We start from the raw sequence: 19,662 nt of genomic DNA on the forward strand, positions 1-19,662 counted from the left end.
TGCTTTAATTGTTCCAGTAGCCCACTTCTCATTAGAGTATCCTGGTTCTTTATCACCTGGCCCAAACCAGGGCCACATCTGAGCCATTATGGCTTCAGCTATATGTCTCTCGCTCAGATTCCGATGTAGGGTTTGATAGCATGGGCGTAGCCTGAGGACCCTTAATGGATGTATGCTCTGGATGTATGTCCTAGTGTATATACATATATAAAGGCTCTTTCTTAATTTGAGCACTCAAAGCATTTTCTTACTACAAGTCTTATTTTCCCATTCAAGCACTTTGCCTAACATTTACACTCACACACACACTGCTGCACACAATAGGACAAGACAAAGATTATGCCATTCATAGTAATTTTTACCAAAACACTTTTTATTGTTAGCAGCTCTGTTGGAAATGCACTTTGTTTCTGAGTTTTGCTGTGTTTATAAAATCTGTAATTCACCAGTCACTTAAAAACAAATTAAATGACGAGCTGAGAAATGAATGGTGGCACATAATGGATGTGTAGCTGACAGATCTGCAGCAACTGTTTGATGCTATCATATCGATATTGACCCAAACCTCACAGGAATGTTTCCAGAACCATGTTTAATGCATGCCACAAAGACTTAAGGTAGTTCTGAAGGCAAACAGGGTCTAACCTGGTATTAGCATGGTGTAACTAACAGTGAGCAGTCAGTGTAAAAAAAGCTATAAACTGTGAATCTATAATTTACAACATATTGATGTTGTAAATTATATATGCTGTCGCAAACACAGTGCATTAAGTACAATTAAATGTATAATTAGTGTTGTATGATGTGGTAAAAAACAAACAAACAAACAAACAAAAAAAACCCAAGAAGCTGAAAAAAAAACTTATCAAAGAGCACTGGATGTCAAAGTGGTGCAGTGGCCTTACCTCACAGCAAGGAGGTCCTGTTTTGAATTCAGCCCAAAACCTTTCTGTGTGGCGTTTCCATGTTCTCCCTGTGACTGTCTTGTGGTTGTCTGTCTCTCAGTTAGCCCTGCAATAGATTGGACACATCTTATGACAGGGATGCGCTTCAGTACAAGTAGACACTTGGTAATGTATTTCAAGTTTCTACTTGAATCCTGGTCTCCTGGATGTGAAAATACTATCAAATCACTAAGAGTTGGTATTAACCTTTGATAGAACTTCTTCAAACATGTCTGGATTTTAAAGCGACTTCTGTGAAATCAAATGGTTAGCTTAGTGTAATCGCCATACTAGAGCTCTAAAAAAATAACAAAAAAGGCCCTGCAGTGTGATAGTAGAGAGTTTGCTCATGAATAAAGCAAAAAAAAATTCATAGATAATAAGAATCTTAGCACTCTTCACAAGTTCATAAACCTGGCAGTCAGCTTATTTATTGCTAATGAATTGCGCAACTATAGGGAATAGTCTTTGAAAGTCTTCCTGTGTTATCTGTTGCTCGAAAGTAAGACGCTGTCCGGTTGCCTGCACTAACGAAGAATATCTGACAAAGTAAGGTGAAACAGGCAAACAAGCCAAACTTTACGTCTGTCTGTCTACCTCTGCCTTGTCTGTCTGCCTCCATTGGTTTCTATTGAGTCTATTTTTAGCCTCAGCAGACTGGTCACGTGGCAAGAGGAGGACGTCAATAATGTTGTTGTTGGTGGTGGGAGAAAGAGCGAGAGAAAGGGAGAGAGGCAGACGGTAAATTTGGAGGAGGTGAAGCGGTAGGAGGTGAGACGCGTCCCGCTTGTTAAACTACGCGTTGTCGTGTGAATTAGAAGCGCAAAGGAGCTCCACGGAGGGACACACCGTGCCTCGGCAGAAACCAAAGCCGGGAGGAAGCGACCTCTGCTCTAATACACATTCCAAGAGGAGCCGCCGACATCCACGGTACCGTGGGGTTTTATCAGAGAGAGAGAAAGCGGGAGAGAGGGAGAGCGCGAGCGAGAGATTGAGGCGCGTGCGTGTGTGCGTGACCGTCCAAGAACATTATGCGTAGACATTTATTTGATCTTATTTTGCTGCAGAGCTAAGATGTAACATTTTGTGCTTTTGCTATAACGTTGTCCTCACTTCTGCCGTACAGTTAACGCATAGGCTAACTTGGAAACTGTGTAGTTAGTGCTAAGGCTAGCTAAAATACACAAGCTCACACCTGACAGATACAACAGCTAACTGGCTAGCAAACAGGTAACAGTTATTACAGCTTCATACAGGCACTAGCGGCGTGCCAGGAGTGACATGATAGCTTCCAGCTAACTAGTACAGAACAAACAGCTGACAACCACAAGTTAATAAACTAAGAGCTAGCAGTGGGCACCAATTAACTACAAATATGGTGGTTTTACTTGCCAGGGGCTACCAATGAAGAACATAACAGCTGCTACTAGTAGCTGTTATGGGTACCACTACCACTGCTGGTATGAAGTCTTCACACGCATTCAGACACTAACTTATGTTGAGGCTGTCCAGTTTGTCTAATTTGTATGTGCATTTTTGCCATCTTGCTGCAGTTCAGGAGTTGTGTCATCTCATGATTAATGACTTCTTATTATGGAGCTCACTGAATTACTCTTTAGGCAATAGAAGGAGCATAAAAACAAGAGAGTGTAAGACCAGTCAGTTTAAGAATAAGAGGGGTAAGTAAAGTTGGTAGAAAGTCATTTGTGAAAATCACAAGCAAGCAAGCCTCAGCTCTTAACCTGTAAGTCTCTGCAGTGAGAATACAGGATGGAAAGTCAAGTGTGCTGTAAATCAAGCTAGTCACCAGACTTGTCCGACAGGGGTTTTGCTTTATTATTAGCATTAACAAATAGTCATAACCTGCTTACATCTTATAAACCTTAATTATATTTTACATTTAACAACAACATGCTAACTAAAAGCATACAATGAAGTAATATCATAACAATATGGCTCTAAAGGGCTCTAAAGTAAATATAGAAGTAATTCAAGTAATTTACATTAAAATGTTAAACCTCACACATCTCTGTAAAGTGCTTTTCATATGGCACTATTTCTGTTATTTTGCTTACCTAATGCTAACCGCGTCTGAGATTTTAAGCAGAACCTTATAGGACTCATGGAGATTTCAATTAACCTGATAACTTGCAAGTTGCAAAGTTGCAAGTGAAGCGCCTCATAAGTCGAATCTGGAGTGTTCAGTCCTTCTCTCTTCCCTTTTTTGGATCAAGAGGCAGCTTTGTAATGTTTGGCAGCCCATGTAATCATTGATGTTATGGAAGTATCACATACTCAAGATTTATAATACTACACTGGATCCATACAAACAAAATATGGTTACATTACAGAAGTAATAGTCAGTGCTGATCTTTAATGTCTGCTTTACCTTTTAGTCCCAGTAGTGCTAATGTAAAAATCGCAGACCAGGGTCTGGTTGCAGCAATATTACAAAACTTATTTGTGAATATGTTACATTTATGTTTGAAAAAACTGCAACACTTTATAGCATAACATAATAAAATCACCCTAATGCTGATAAAATATCATAGTTCTGTCAGTAAAAAGCATCATATTTATGTTTTTCTGTAATGTGATGGGACATCTTGTTACATCGTCACCAGTCTCAAACAGAGCGCCACAAATACACACCCAACAAGCTAACCTGCAGCCACATTTTCTTCTCACCCCTGAGCTGGCTGTAGCAGATATGCTGCCCCCACTGTGAGCCTGGTTCTGTTGGAGGTCCCCTGCTGTCAGAGTTCTTCTTCCCCACAGTTGGTCATAGCACTGCATTATAGGCATGCCACAATACCTGAACGTTTGCAGTCTTTGCCAATACCAGCATTACATGATTCTTGATACCTAATCTGAAAACAAAACAAAGCCAGTATCCCATCTACTTAAACTCTTTCATTAAAAAGTGATTTTAAATCACTTACATGATGCTGGCAGACCATTTATTTAAAATGTTAATGATATATTCTGTTGAGAAGACATAGATGGTTTCACATCTGTCTCAAACAAAATGGTAATGTATTTTTGAGGATAACATAAGAGAGATAATACTTTGGATGTTGGTAATATGAACTGAAACTCATTCACCTTGAATTGTTTGAACAGATCTGAATGCTGATCTTTCAGGTGCTTTGCTAAATTAGAAGCATTTCATTCCTTTGTCCAAAAAACACAGTGGGATTGTTTGCATACTGCCTCGTGTCAGTTAGCATGTCCTGGTCATCCACTTTTGACACAAAGTACTTTCATGCCTGACTGTTTCTTATCAATGAGGCAGGGCTAGTCGCCATGTTTTTTTTTGTTTTGCTTGTGGGTGTCCTTTGTTTTCGGTATGTAAAGTTAGACAGGTGCCCCCACTGGCTTTGGTACATGCGTAGCGTTTAGATTCTATGGTTTCTATGGAGCTAAAACAAAAACTAGTACTTTTATATTAATGTGAAAGCCAAAATGACAATCAGTCATCGTGTATGGAATTCTCTGAACATCAAGGTTTTAGTTTCCTTTTTGCAAAATAAGACGGCCACAGTCTGTCTTTATTATTAGATTTGTAATCCCGCCTCCTTGCATCTCTGCTGGAAAGTTAGTGATTTGCAGTTTGACTAGATGACAGTGTCTTTGTCTACTTTTATTTTGCCCTCTGGCAATATTAAACCTTAATCTATTTCAAACAAAGAATAATCTGAAGAAATTGATGTTGTATTGACAGTAGCACTCATCACTAATGCTTGTGACCAGTATGACTAGGGACTCATCCGCAAATCACGCAGGTTGGTTATGGTGATAAAAATCCAAAAGCTTTGCCAAAACCACTTGAAAAGGGATGAAAGTTCATTGCACTGATCCTGCATGGTTCTGCTGAGTATTGGTCCTACTCCCAAGAGGGAGCACAAATTTGTGCGTCAGCATCAGCTGTTGTGAAAACACCTAGAGGCTGAGTTGTTTGGCCATATTTCATCCAGCAACTCAAAGCACAGGCTGAGGTAGAACACATTTCACGGGTAGGGATGCACGTCACAAGGACTGAATAGTAGCAGTACTGGTAATGCTTATCTGTATTAACTCTTATCAGTACTCTTATTCTTCCTTAGTTTAATGATTCAAATTCATATAATTGCTCTATTCATAACTGGACCCCACAATGTGCCCCTTATTCATTTACTTCATAAAAAATGCTACATGATCATAGCTTCCTCTTAATTGGTGTTTCCTGGAAGAAATAAAAAAAAATGATAACAGGTTGATATAGGGCTTCATTTTTTTTTACATGTATTCAATGTGTGTGTGAGAGAGAGATCAACCAATGACTGCCTTTCTATTTTAAAAGCCATTGGTAAAGGAAAAACAACATTCACAGAGAGGCTAGTGTGTTAAGAGCAGTGAGTGAAGGAATAAGTTCAGGTCACACAGATAACATGTATGAAAGTCTTTGAAGCGGATGTTTTCATCTATATACATGGTTTACTTCCAGGGATTTTTGTGAAAATTCTCCCCGTTAACCCATCATTTGGGTTAACGGGCCTTAGACGATGGACAGTTGCCACAGTGTGTTTGAGTGTGGACAGAAAAATCACTTCCCTAAAGAATGAAAAAAGCTTTATTGGTTCTGTTAATGGTCATTGATCAAACCCGGGACACTCATGCTACCATAAGATGTTTTTTTAATTGTTACCATGCTACCTGTCTTGGGTTAGTACTATTTTGTTAGTTACTAGTTATTGGTGAGGTCATGTCTTTTATAGCTTGGGGTAAACTGCACACAGTGATGTTGCAATATTGATGGATTCATTATTACTGCTTATGGTGGCTTTGAATTTTAGACTTTTAACAGCAATAAAATAAAGAAATCCAAACCGTCTAAGGTCTAAGTCTAAACAATCTAAAGGGTACTGAAGAGCCAGCACATCTATAGGTAATTTAGAATCATCAGTTAACCTATCCCCACTAACTGCATGTCTTTGGACTGTGGGAGGAAGCCGGAGTAGAGAGAGAGAAACTACGCAAACACAGGGTCTTTGTGCGTATTCATGAGGTCATATCGGCCAGTCCCAGGTAAGACTGAACAGGTGCTATATGTAAGGTGAGGTTGTTTAACTTCTGCCAGTCTTGTTTTGCTGTTGTTACCTAAAACAGCCTAGTAGTAGTAGTAGTATAGGACAATGATTGGTTTGACAATAAACACTTAGCTTAAGGCCTGTCATTATGGATTTGCATTCTCCTGAGAATCCAAGGTAACTGGATGCCATACAGGTAATTATACATACTGCCTGTATTTAACTGCTCTGCTCTAAGAGTGTATTGAAACTTTTGACTGCTACTGTAGGTAATATGCATAATTACCCATTATATCTGATTTGTAGATGTTCACGAAGAGTTTGTAACAACCCCAAGGGTAATACAAGGAACAAGCAAGAATTTTCTTTATCATCACAATATTTTAAAAACCTTAAACCTAATAAGTGGTTGTGCTATCCTTGGCAGCATTTGCGATAACTGGCAATGAGTCTTTCACATCACCATGGAGGAATTTTGGCCTGCATCTTTGCACATATATTTAATTCAGTCACATTGGAGGGTTTTTGAGGAAGAAGGGCCTGTTCGTGCCAAAGCATCTCAGTGTGATTTAGGTCTGGACTTTGACTGGGCTGCATGGAAGTGAATGTCAGTGATGTCATGACCAGAGACTGTAGAAAGTGAATGATGTTTAGCGACTTCAGGTGACTGCTGGTGACATGAAGTGAGCAGGATGCAACATAAACTTACCTCAACTTCCAGCAGAGCAACTGAAGCGACTACCACTGAGAGTATAGCTGATTGACATGTGACCTGGTAGTAAAAACATTAGAGAGTTACCAAGGCAACCGGAGGCTTTAATGTCCGCAGGTGACCGGCAGTCAGCTTCAAAACAATGTGTGAATCAGTTGCAGTGTGGGAACAGCCTTGAACTGCGCTTTGTTTGACAGCTCTGATAAACTCAGCATAGCATCACATGAACTAGTTCCTCCCCTGCCGCAGGTTCTGGTTAGAGTGACCCTCCACCTCACAGCACATTTTCATTGCAGACTGCTGGATGACAGTCTGAAAACTGTGACTTGATGATCCTGCAAGCAGGGAAATGTGACACTGGATGGGGCGGTGCTGGCTAGTTAGCGGGGACTGAACTTTCAAACTAGTAAGGCAGTTGTCTCAGACTGAGAAGAGTCTATGTGTAAGTCACTGAATATATATTAAAATGTGTTTAGTAAATATTAGCAGAGCTTTTCTTCATTCGGTGATGCAAGTCTGTAATGTAATGGTATTAAAGTCTCAGTTAGATATACAAGTAGCTCTGACTCAGTTACTCAGATCAGAACAAAACAGAATAGTGATTTGGCTTAAATGATATCGATTATCTGCCTTCATGTTTGGTTAGAATTTGTTACACTTTGTGAATTCTACCATCATGTTAGCAGATAATTCTTCCGTCGTTCCTCCAAAGTCAAGAGGTCAGAGCTTGGAGGTAAAGTCCAGCCTTTTAGTTATGTAAGAGTGATAATCATCTGCCATTCATTTTGACCTCCAGTGATCATAATAATTGGATTCTTGCTCTGTTATGTTACTCTGTCTCATTGCCTTCCAACTTTGATGCTTCTCGCTTTCTATTTCTAGAGCTTTCAACCACTTCAGAGCCTTCTTTAGTGGCAGGTTGTTGTGATGATTACGTCTCTCTGTAAGGGCCCTGAAGTGAACCCAGCAGTATGTCAACACTGTAACAAATTCAATTCAGTTTTATTTATACAGCGGCAAATCACGACAACAGTCACCTCAAGGTGCTTTATATTGTAAGGTAGATCCTACAATAATACATACAGAGAAAAACCCAACAATCATATGACCCCCTATGAGCAAGCACTTTGGTGACAGTGGGAAAGAAAAACTGCCTTTTAAAAAGGCCCGGCAGAACCAGGCTCGGGGAGGGGCGGGGCCATCTGCCGCAACTGGTTGGGTTGAGAGAAGGAAGACAGGATAGAAGACATGCTGTGGAAGAGAGCCAGAGATTAATAACAAGTATGATTCAATATCATTCAAATAGGTCACAAAAAAGCATTCAGGGTTTGTTGTTTTTGTTCTGCTGGACAGTGTAACACTGAGTGAAGCAGAGGAATATAGAGAATTATCTTGATAACACTTGAAGGAGGAATGACTAATGGTTGTATAAATGTGTGATTATGGTGTTTGTCCCTGTCGTGTTCAGGTTAGGACTAGTTATTATGTTAAGAGATAGAAAAGCTGTAAAGCATCAGTTTTGTAACAGTCAGGATGTTTGCGCATTATTAACTCCCTGAGGATTAAAAGCTAGTCGCTGAAGCTTTAACAGTTATTTTAAATATGTGCTGATACAGTAAGGTCACTTTGGTAAAGACAGCTACAGCATGTGTGTGTTTGCGCGTTGGAGTTGCTGTCTCCTTTCTCCTTGAATGTGCTGGACTCAAGGCGGGGGGGCGGGCAGTGGGGCCGGTGTTAAATGCTGTCATGGTCCAGCAGTTTGGTGTGTGTGACAGAGAACAGGTGAGAGCAAGCAGGACAAAGGGACTCCAAAGAAATCCTGCAAGAGATCGCCTCTGACATTAGCTCCACATCCTGCTCCCCCTGTCTCCCTTGCTCAGGCTTGCTGTTTGTTTAGGGAAGAGGCGTTCAGGTGAACCGTTACCACGGCACCCAGCTCCGTGGTTGCCAGGCAGCACTTCCTGCTCCTCTCCAGGTTGGGAGGGGCCAGGTATTTTAGGAAATGATAGTGTGAAGAGGAGGAGGAGGAGGTGGCAGAGTGAGAAACAGAGTAATTTATGTTTCTTGGTTTTCTGGCAACATTTGGACACTGAAGCAGCAGCTTCTGCTCTTCTGTTTTCACGTATTTCCTCTTTCTTTCTCCCGACCTCCCCATGCGTGTGTGTGTGTGTGTGTGCGCATGTTATTAGGCTAATGGAGTAGTTGGCCAGCAGGTTAGTCTGTCATGGCTAGTTAGCTCTTTAGCCTGAGTGCAGACACACACACATACACACTCACTGAGGCACGCAGACATGCTGACACCCACAGCGTTTCATCCCATTATATAGGCCCTGACACTGACATCCTGTGACTTCTTTCAGGAATTAGCGAAGTTGGAGGAGAGCTGCAAAGGCAGCTTTCCTCCAGTTGGACAGCAGCCAGTAACCAAGCTAATTATAGGCTGAAATGTTTCACTTGTTGTGTTTGATTTCTGATAATGTCGAACTGTCGTGTGTTACACAAGCTTTGCAATAATTCTCGTTTTGCCTGTCAGCACATCCCGTTCCTCCATAAAAGTCCACGTTCATTCCCCACCAGGGCTGTGGGAGGGTTCACTTCACCTTTATCTGTTTGTTTAGTTTATTAAATACAATTATAATAGAAAGTTAAAGGAGATCCAGCTGATTTTGTTAAAGTTGAATAAATGCACTGTTCTTCCAGGCTGTGACTAATCGTATTAAATAATTGTGACCCTCTGACTAATTATTTTCACACTTGCGGCACTAATTCTTTGGACTTAATGCGAGAGCTAATTATACAGAGTTACAGTTTTCTGAAAGTAAACTAAAAGGAAAACAAAAAACGACACAGAACAAAGTTAACATAATAGGTGAGAACCGGGGCCCCGCAGAGTGCGAGCCGCCGCTTTTCTTTTTTCATTCCTGGCCTGTTTTCTCTCCACTGCCTGACACTTTTTTTTTGCAGTGTGCACGGTCGTTATTAGTAAGTAACACCAGCCTACCTCTGTGTAAATAGGCAGCTCACTATTATCATTTGCATTGTTGTGCTTTCAGTTGTGATTAAAGAAGTGCACCTGTGTTGCAGCACAGCAGTAGTTTGGTGTTGCGTAGCAGTTGTTGTGAGCTGTGAGTGTTTTTAACGTGTCCAACAGGACAACGTGTTTCAGAGCTGGAAAAGCGCAGCTGCTCCTGCTAATTTCAACAATAGCTCTGTTCATTTCTGCCTCTCAGCGAGGTTCCATGTGCACCAGCAAACCCAGGACCTGGCTCATTAATGCTGTTAATTACACCTGTGTTTTTCCTCTTTTAACATGTTTACATATCTGCCGGGAAATGATCCGGCCACAGCTGCATTATCGTAAATGCACTCACTTTGTTTCAAAATCAGTGAATGCGACAAACTAGTGTTTGCTATCAGTAATGTCGGTTACATTTGTGTCGTATTTTTGACAGTAAGAGCAACAGTGACTTTATTTGGAGCTCATATGATTGTTCTTCAGCAGCTTCTCTGGGAAACATCTGTTCCTCTAGCTGATCTCCACTGTGTTGTAGTGCTAGGTCAATGTGTTGAGTTCCTTTTTAACACTTAATAACTGCTTAAAAAGTCTGAACTAAAAATCACAAACATACATGTCGTATTTATTAAATATGCTGAAGCTATTCAGTCGGTGGGATTGTTAAGGTGGTAGAGGAAAATGACAGCTGAATGATTTATTTCCTCATGATTTATGTCTCAGTTTTGTGCTCAGCTCTGCTGTTTTCTTCAGTGGTTTTTCATTTTTCAGCTTCCAGAGCTGCTCCTTTAATGGCCACTTGAGGCTGGCTCCAAAAGCGAGTCAGTCCCCGTAGACTTCCATCGTAAAGTAGTACTTTACAGCATTAAAAACATATTTTTAGGGTGGTTTTGGCTTCTGTGCTTAATTTCCCTTTTCACACAAATCTGGTTGAATTTTTAAATGTATATTTTTATAAGTCATCAGTAGTTAGTGGTGTAGCTGCTTTTGACTGACAGGTGTGCAACGCAGGCAGCAGTAGGTGGTGTCTGCTTGGCCTCTCCTTTCTTTGTTATTAATCTGGACCTCTTTACTTTGGGTGTGCTGTTTGAGGATTTTAATGTATTTCTAATGGATTACATGACTAAAGTATGGATTGCTGTGTGGTAAAGGTTCACAGAGGGCGGAGACTGCGCGAGCTGTCATAGTCTGAGAACTGGGGTACACCCTGGATAGTTCATCAGCCTATCAGGACTAACACAGAGAGGCAGAAACTATGACCAGTTTAGCATCAGCTTTTAATCTAACAGGCATGTCTTTGGGCTGTGGGAGGAACCTGGAAAGAACCCATGCAGACACAGGGAGAGTGTGAAAAGTGCTGGCAAACAGCTTCAAAGCGCTGTATAAGAACCAGTCCATTTACTATTTACCATTTACCAGTTCAATTAATTCAGTTTTATTTATATGGCGCCAAATCACAACAACAATAATACAAGAAAACAGAGAAAACCCCAACAATCAAATGACCCCCTGTGATCAAACACTGTGGTGACTGTGGGGAAGAAAAACTCCCTTTTAACAGGAAGAATCCTCCAGTAGAACCAGGCTCAGGGAGCGGAGGCCATCTGCTGCCACAGGTTGGGGGTGAGGGCAGGAAGACAGGATGAAGACATGCTGTGGAAGAGAGGCAGACATTAATAGTAACTAGTGATTAAATGCGTGGTTTCAAGTCTAATCTTAAAAGTAGAGAAGGTATCTGTCTCCTGACTCCAAATAAAAAGAGCTTTTAAAAACCTTCTTGTTGTGAGCTGACACTGAAAACTAATGCTCCGCTGGGCCACCAGTTATTCCAGTTTAATGTGTATTCCCAGCCAGTCTCCAGTTCCAAGTACTAACCAGGCCTGACCCCGTCTGACATCACATGAGCTCAGATGCAGCCTGGTTGTGCTCGAGTTTTCTTCTTGTTAAAAGGGAGTTTTTCCTTCTTGCTTGTTGTTGGGCTTTTCTCTGTAATATTGCAGGGTCTTTACACTATAAAGCGCCTTGAGGCGACTGTTGCTGTGACTTGGTGCTATATAAATGAATTAAATTGAATTTGTGGGCATACGTAGGCACGCATATGTAGGCTTGTTTTTACCTGCGTCTGAAAGCAGTCCAGTGTACTTTCAACCAGTCAAAGCCATTATATTGTACATACAGGTTAGTTGACTACATGTGTTAAAAAGGTTTATTTTGAGCCGATTCAGCTGCATCTACAGGCGAGTAAATGTTGGATGTAGGTGACATTATGACAGCGATGAAGAATCCACCCACGCTGAGATGTCCCCCTCCATCAGTTAAAAGCATTAATCGACTGCTATCAGTGTTTGGGCTGAGAGCCAGCAGTCCTCACACAGCTGCCGCCACGGTGCTCTATGTCGGTGTGTGTGTGATGTGTCCAAGAACAAATGAGTGTGTGTGGTTTGAGTGACACAAAAAGAATGGAGGAGGTGAGGGGAATGGAAGATAAATACATTACTTTAAATCACATTACAGCTAAGTAGCCAAGGACTTAGCTGCAACACTTAGACACACACACACACCTATTACACACTTTATTGGGAACTATTTAGGGTGTCACTATGTTTTCCATAAACCCTTTTTCAGTACAAAACCAGTAGGTGGAGCCAGAGGATCAAGCAGCATCAGTGAGCCTCGGGTTTTCTCTGTGTTTAAAATAATAAAACAAAACAAATGTGCTCATTATTCTAGATCAGAACACAGTCTGACATATAGCCAGTGTGAATGTCATCATATCAGACTGTACTTCATGATTCTTTGTGATGTTATTGTCATATATCATAATGAAACAGCTTTTTCTGTAAGTGTAGAGAAACGTAACTGAACATTTAATCCCTGAAATGTTTTAATATAAGACAAACAAAGTGTGATTTCAACTGCACGTCTCAGTTTCTTTACATGATAAATGTGTGAAAAGACAGAAAATGTATAAAGTTTTGTTAATTCACAGATTTTTTTTTTTTACATTTAAAAAAAAGTGGACCCACTATAATAAAAGCAGAATTTCTGTAGTAGATAGTGGATAGTTGTGTCATTTGATTATTTTTCTGTGACTTTGGTGTAGTATGAATGGGTGGACTCTTTATCAGCAGGAAAACCTATAAAACTTGTGACAGTTCAGCTATGCACTGGTTCATATTGTCCAAAGCCTTCCAGCGGTCCAGATTGGAGTCTTTGCCGGGCCAATTGTGGCCCCCAGGCCTTATATTTGGCAAAAGTGCATAGAGGTGACGGGAGCATCTGTCACAAAAGCTGAAGATTTTATTACTACATGTATTGCTAGCGTTTGTAAGAATAAGACATAGTCTATATAAGTAGCTAAAGCTTGTAAACAGTAGTAAGTGAATGCTGCATCCTGAAGGCATTGCTGCTAGAAAGAGACAGAGAGGACAAGGAATGGCAGCTTTCAGTAAAACATAAAATGAAAGCTTGTGGAAAAGTGTACCAGCAGTTTGTGTGCATAAAGATTTTATTTGAACTACTTCTGTATTCATTTGTGCTATTGATGAATGGCTTTTATTGGTGTAAAGATTGAGATTTCATTTTAATATTTCAGTTAATCCACAGATAATACAACATGTACAGTTGGGCCCAGGAATGTGAAACCCTATCAAAAACATCTGGAGGTATTTGTTGGTTAGCAGTTCAGACCTGTGTTACCTCCCTTTACTCTTTGTCATTGAAGCTGTTTTCAGATGAGGGCAGATTAGGACATAAAGTACATCAACCTGTAGCTATATTAAACTTCAGGCACAGCTGTATTATATGGCTTTGGCAATTTTGGGGATGCGAGGTATCGGTACTAAGAGAGGTCAGACTTTCTCACCATCAAAACATGACAGGACTGGATCAGTAACTAAGGTTATCTTAGTAACTGAGATAAACCTGAACTTTACAGCAGATGATGGAATCCTGTTTTCTGATGATTGACAGAATTTGTTGCAGCAAGAGTAGAATATAGGTAAAAAGACATGAAAGAAATGACACGGCAGATTAAATCAGTAAGGAAATATGATGGAGGAAATATTAAAGTCTCTTGATTTGGATTCCTGCAGTGCATCCTGATCAAGGAGAAGTAGCATTTCATACTTCATCTTCGTGGAGAAGGATTCACAGCAGGATAATGAGCCCAAACACACCTCAAAGCTTTGGAGAACACCAGAAAAGACCTCAGACTTCTGCCTGTCATCAAAATCGCGATTAATTGAACATTTTACCATCATTTTAATGAATAAATACTTATTATTTTGCACAAAGACACACACACACACAAGCTGCTCGGGTTGTGCTGTCGGCTCAGTGTTTGCGTTTTCCTCATGATACTTTTTCTCTAGTGTGTTTTAAAGGGGACAGTACATAACGGAAGTAATAATAACTGAAACAACAAAAAACAAATAACCAACATGGATAAAATGTTCTGAATGTCAGTTTTGATTCGTTTTTGGAACAACTGCCCAGCACTGCCTAAACCCTACTGAACATTAATGGGACCTATTGAAGCTTTACAGACATCACCAGTAGCTGCAGTAACCTGGATTATTGGACGTGAGCAAGTGCTTTAAAAGGTGTCAAATAGGGAAATTTCAGAGATTTAACTCAACACTAAAATGTTTAAGCTGGCATCATTGTTTTGAATGAAATATTTTATTGACACGTGCCAATAGAAACATCTTCACAGGCATTCTCAGGCTTTTGGATGCATCTGTGAAAAGTAGTGAAATAAAGAACTCCAACTATACTGTGGCTCTGACTTGACCTCTGGCAGACAGAAGAACAGAAGCCAAGAGAGACATTAAGCATGCTAATCTTTGCAGTTAACTGTCGAGCAGGATCAAATCAACCTGGAGTCCGAGTTTGTCTGCTACGCTGTGACTGGGCTGTAGCTGTTTGGTTGAGGTGTCGGTTGTTTTGAGTGTGAATGCTGAAAAACGCAATTTTGTCTTTTGCAGAAAGACGTCGAGAAGAAGGTCTGAATCATCCGTCTGTCCTTCTACACATGGCCGACTCAGAGGACCCGCTTTAACCCACACACACACGTACACACACACAGTGGAAGGGCAGGGGAAAGAAGTCCAGGTTCAGCCATCATGAATTCATCACACCCCTCAGGCAAGTCTTCTTCAAACAGCATGATATGTAATTAGTTAACAGTGGTCCTGAATCCTGGAAGCGTAAAACTGCCCAGTTTGGACTGGTGAATGTTCATTTTTTCATGCAGTGTCTGTGTTTAATGTGTCAAAGTTCTAAGCTCCCAGATAAATCCATATGAGTAATGCAAACTTTGCCCTTGTTCTTGTGGTTCGGTTACTGTGCAGTGTGATTTTGTTGTTGCGCTTTGAGCTCAGGTCAATTATACTGAGCACTGGCTCAATAAGGTGCTGAGTGCTGTGTAAACACTGTGAGTACGACTAAAAGGCTCGATGCTTCAGTGGCACTTTCTAGCAGATGTTTGGCTCATCTAAGCTGTCATAGAGCTGTGTTGGTTTGAGAGCTTGTGCCATACTGGGCAGCATGCTTGTAGGTACATCTTACACTACTGGTGGTGGTCAGAGGGCCTGGTGGCGCCAGTGTCCGGCAGCCTCACCTCTGTCAGTGCGCCCCAGGGTGGCTGTGGCTACAATGTAGCTTGCCATCACCAGTGTGTGAATGTGTGTGTGAATGGGTGGATGACTGGACATGTAAAGCGCTTTGGGGTCCTTAGGGACTAGTAAAGCGCTATATAAATACAGGCCATTTACCATTTACATCTTGAACAGTTATATTTACTGATTTGTATACTGGCTGTTGCATTAGCATAAGGAGCAAGCTAGATCCAGTTACAGTCTGTTACACTGTGTTTCATCCATCTGCACAACAATATACTGTCTGTGTTAAACATACAAAACAATACTGTATTTACACCAGCAAAACAGACCTAGGAGGGGTGCTCCCATCCTCATTTAGTATAACTGTGATAATATGCACATGTCACAGTACAGTGTATAATTACATTATTTTGGTTTTCTAGTTACATCATGTTGGTTTTTGCCTTTGTTACACAGATATTGTGATGATTATTATCATCTACACAGATCAAAACACGTCAACCTGATCGTTTTCTAGAGGGAATCGTAAAATACTATTTAGAAAGAATGATTTTGCACAGTTGGCCTTTTTCTATCTGAGCTGCACAAACCCTCCTGAGTCAATCGACACCTTGCCCCTTATAGAACCTGCTCGGTCAGTGTAAATCATATAATAATCATTCACATTCATTGCATGAATACTAAGCAATGGTAGAGATCACCTAAGATATAAATTAGTTCCATTCAAAGCTACTTTTGCTAACATGCTAATGTTGCTACTATAAAGTTCCCTGAAAATGCTCCTCTTAGTAAATTGAATGTAAATATTTTAATTGGTTGTCATTTAATAAAAGTGAATACGTAACTGTTAGCGAACATTAACAGCTGTGTTAAAACACAGCTTGTAGCTCAGTCTGTGCATTTGGTGGCTAGCATCGGTATCAATTTTTGATTACATGAGTTACATGTGACATGACCATGTTACATGATCGTGTGTTACATGATCGTGTGTTACATGTATGAAAATGCATTGTGTGGTTGTGTTGCTACGTAAGACATCAATACATAACTAGAAAATGCATTTTCTGAAGAAACTGCAGTGTGAATGCTGATAGCTGAATGTTTTGAGCTGAAATGAAACAAATGCTGAATTTAAGTAAAAAATGTTGAATGAGATTAAAAATACAGAAATTTTCACCTGAAAACAAAAGTTGAGAACTGTTGAAAGCTGACGTTCACACAGAAGTTGAAAAGTAGGTGAACATGTTTAAAATGGGAATTAGAAAAACATGAGTAATGACAAAAGAAAATTTAGAGTCAGAAAACATCTGAATGAATGAAATATGGGAAAATCCACTAAAGACAGCTAAATGTTGTAAGATTCAGTCAGAAAAGATGATTCTAAGTCATCATCTGACTTCAACTGCCGAGATCTGAACCACCAATGAACAATACGCTTGAATTTAATGGGCCAATCAGAATGCTGTATTTAGCTGGCCTGCAATAACTACTGGCATACTGTTATTCTGTGGCAAAACCCTGTCAAATCTGCTTTGGTGCACCTGTTGAAAAACTGCATCTAAATCCAAGACCATAACTCGTAAAAAACACCTTTTGAACTGTGAGGATCCCAAGGAATTGTTCTACACAACAGTGTCTCTTTTATCCTTGTGCTGTCAAAAATGTGATGACAGGAGCGGTTTAACAAGTGGGCTCTTTCCTGCTGTTGAGACAAACTCCTGGCTAAAAATACAATGTATTTATATGGGTCAATTGGAAGGTTATCCCTCTACCGGGATTCACACAGTTCAAAAAGTTTACATCTCTGAGCTTTGGAAAGAGAACAACGATGGCTACGTTTTGAGGGTAAAATGATGGCTGTAGAGCAAACACTGTGGACACAGCAGCAGTTGAAAGAGGTTTTTAACTGCTGCTTTTAACTTGGCAGAGTGACAGACAGAGCTCATAAAGCAGGCAGGTGTGAGCCTGGTTGCTATCCGGTCGTTAAGTCTGACATCACTAGCCGTGTCTGGGCCTAAACTCCGCTGCAGGTTCATATATCAAACGATCACTATGGCATTACTGAGAGTTGAAAAACTGTCTAAAGTCTTTTATCTTTAATAAAATGATCAGCGTTCTGCTCTACCAGGTGTAACAATTGAGTTTAACATCCAGGCATCCGTGAAAACGGAATTTATGACATTTAATGGAGTTAGAAGTTAGCAGGAAGTTAGCTCGCTAGCTTCTATCTAAATACAATATAGCATGTCCTGACTGCGGGGTTTTGGAAACAAATTCAAACGTACAGCTCTGTTATCACTTCCAACATAAATGAAGACAGAAAACTAAACAGCAGTGACGTTTGTAGGGTTACTGAAGTTTGGCTAGCTGGTATATAATGATGTGCTACGTGACCACTAGCGACACAGCTATGTTAGCATAATATAAACAGTTATGTTTGAGTTATGATGCAGCTGTTATACTGGGCAAAGTATGGGACTAATCCGTGGACAGATGATTATAAGTTGTATTGTAATAGCTTTGTGCTAATGATGCTATTTGTTAACTCAGAGCTGATATTTATTTCTTTACATCTTAGTTCTGGACATTATAGATGAAAATGAAAGAAATCAAAACTGAATGAGGATCTGATGGTACGGTCACCGGAGCAACCTGCAAATCTAAAGGCGACCACAGCATTTAAATCATTACATTGTGCAAAACATGCTAAATTGAGCATGTGCAATCGTGTGAAAGTGGTTTGGGGTCTTTGAAAGGATGAAAAGTAGTTTTCTTGAAATGTGCTTGCTTAATTTGCTTAGCTAGTGGAGTGTAACTTCAGTGTAGGGCCTCAAATCAAAACCTTGATTAACTGAACAGTTTACAGTTATTGATTGATTATTTTATACACACACACTCATGTCATTTTTCATTCATTGCTCATCTCAACTATAAACAAAAATGAAAATTCGGCCTTGACAATGACACCAGAGCATGCAGAAGGATTTATTAATGCATATCATTTGAATGGCAACAAAAATGCCAGTGTCATGGTGGTGCGAGAGGAAAGGTGAGGGGATCAGCACACGTGATAGAATTCATCCTCTGCACCATAGACTATGATTGTTTGGACTAAAGGCACATGTGGAGAACTGAGCATCATTGCTATTCCTATGTCAAGCTGCTAGCATGCTGGGAAAGAAAAGCATATATTAATATATTACAAGTCTCTGGGTGTCGTTGCAGACGTGTGCTTTAACGAAAGCAATACGTTTTTGAACACTTGTGAGTCATCTTCGTTTTACATCATCACTGGTAGGTGTATGTTTAAGGGCACTAAATGTTGGGACACATGGCTTATGTCAGAAATCTGAGTGGACCAGGTTGGAGTCTTTAAATCGAGTTGCCGACAGTCCTCATGATTTAAAAAAATTTGCTACTGATGGTGTTAGTCAGGTGAGGGAGACATTTTTCATTCACAGTGAACGTAACGGCAGCTCCTGCTTTGCTCCATGTGCTGGATCGCTTTGGTTAACTCCGTTCATGTTTGTATATGTGTGAGTAGTAGGTACCTGTGCGTCCTTCTCACAGCTTTTTTGACAGCTTTGTCTTGGGACGAGTGACGGGGTGACTGACTGGCTGTAATTTGGTTGTCATGGATACAGATGTAGTAGATACACGCGCACACGAGCACGCACAGACAGCAGTGTGACTCCAGGGGTTGATGCGCCTCAAATAGAAACGCAGAGATGAGTCATCCGCCAAGCTGCTGCAGTACACACAAACACACACACACGCACACTCACCTTTAGTAGATGTGTTTGGTATGTTAGACCACTGAGATGTCAGACATGTTGCCTGGACACTTTCATCTGCTACCATAAACACACGAAAGGCTGATTTTAAGCTAACAGCACAAGTCTTTAATAAATAATCATAGTGTTGGATAACAGAGCAGCAACACAGCAGCCCATTCAGTTTCAACAAGACAGGACACTTCAAGTTAACTTTCTGTATTTACATTTTCTCCCTTTGCTGTGTATATAGTCTTTACTTGTGAGTCATACTGAGGCACCCTTAGATCTGCTGGAGGACACAGGGAGCTGTTTACACAGGAGGTGAGGATGATGAGGGAGATGAAGGTGATGAGGAGGAGGTGGGATAGAAGTGATGATAAAATGATTCAAAGAAACATTTCTGGAAAGGAATCAGCAGCGACAGTGGTCAACGCAGAGATGAAAAGCAGACAAATACATGAATTAGACGAGTCCTGAGCTGGTCTGCTGGATTTGTTCATCTTTTAAATGTAAAATCACTGATT

At 40.5% G+C, this 19,662-nt stretch overlaps 1 protein-coding gene across 1 annotated transcript in view; it reads left to right on the top strand.

Annotated features, from left to right (window-relative positions):
• Positions 1-1,604: 1,604 nt before the first annotated feature.
• The window catches only part of hdac5 (histone deacetylase 5), a 63,716-nt gene continuing 45,658 nt past the window's right edge, over positions 1,605-19,662 (top strand). The window contains exons 1-2 of the mRNA XM_084926949.1: positions 1,605-1,874; positions 14,727-14,886. Coding sequence (XP_084783075.1) covers positions 14,865-14,886 — 22 coding nt within the window. The 5' untranslated portion in view covers positions 1,605-1,874; positions 14,727-14,864. The remainder of the gene's footprint in view (positions 1,875-14,726; positions 14,887-19,662) is intronic.

The sequence above is a fragment of the Perissodus microlepis genome, chromosome 4 (genome assembly GCF_051167445.1).
Source record: "Perissodus microlepis isolate ML-2025 ecotype Zambia chromosome 4, ASM5116744v1, whole genome shotgun sequence".
Taxonomy (NCBI): domain Eukaryota; kingdom Metazoa; phylum Chordata; class Actinopteri; order Cichliformes; family Cichlidae; genus Perissodus; species Perissodus microlepis.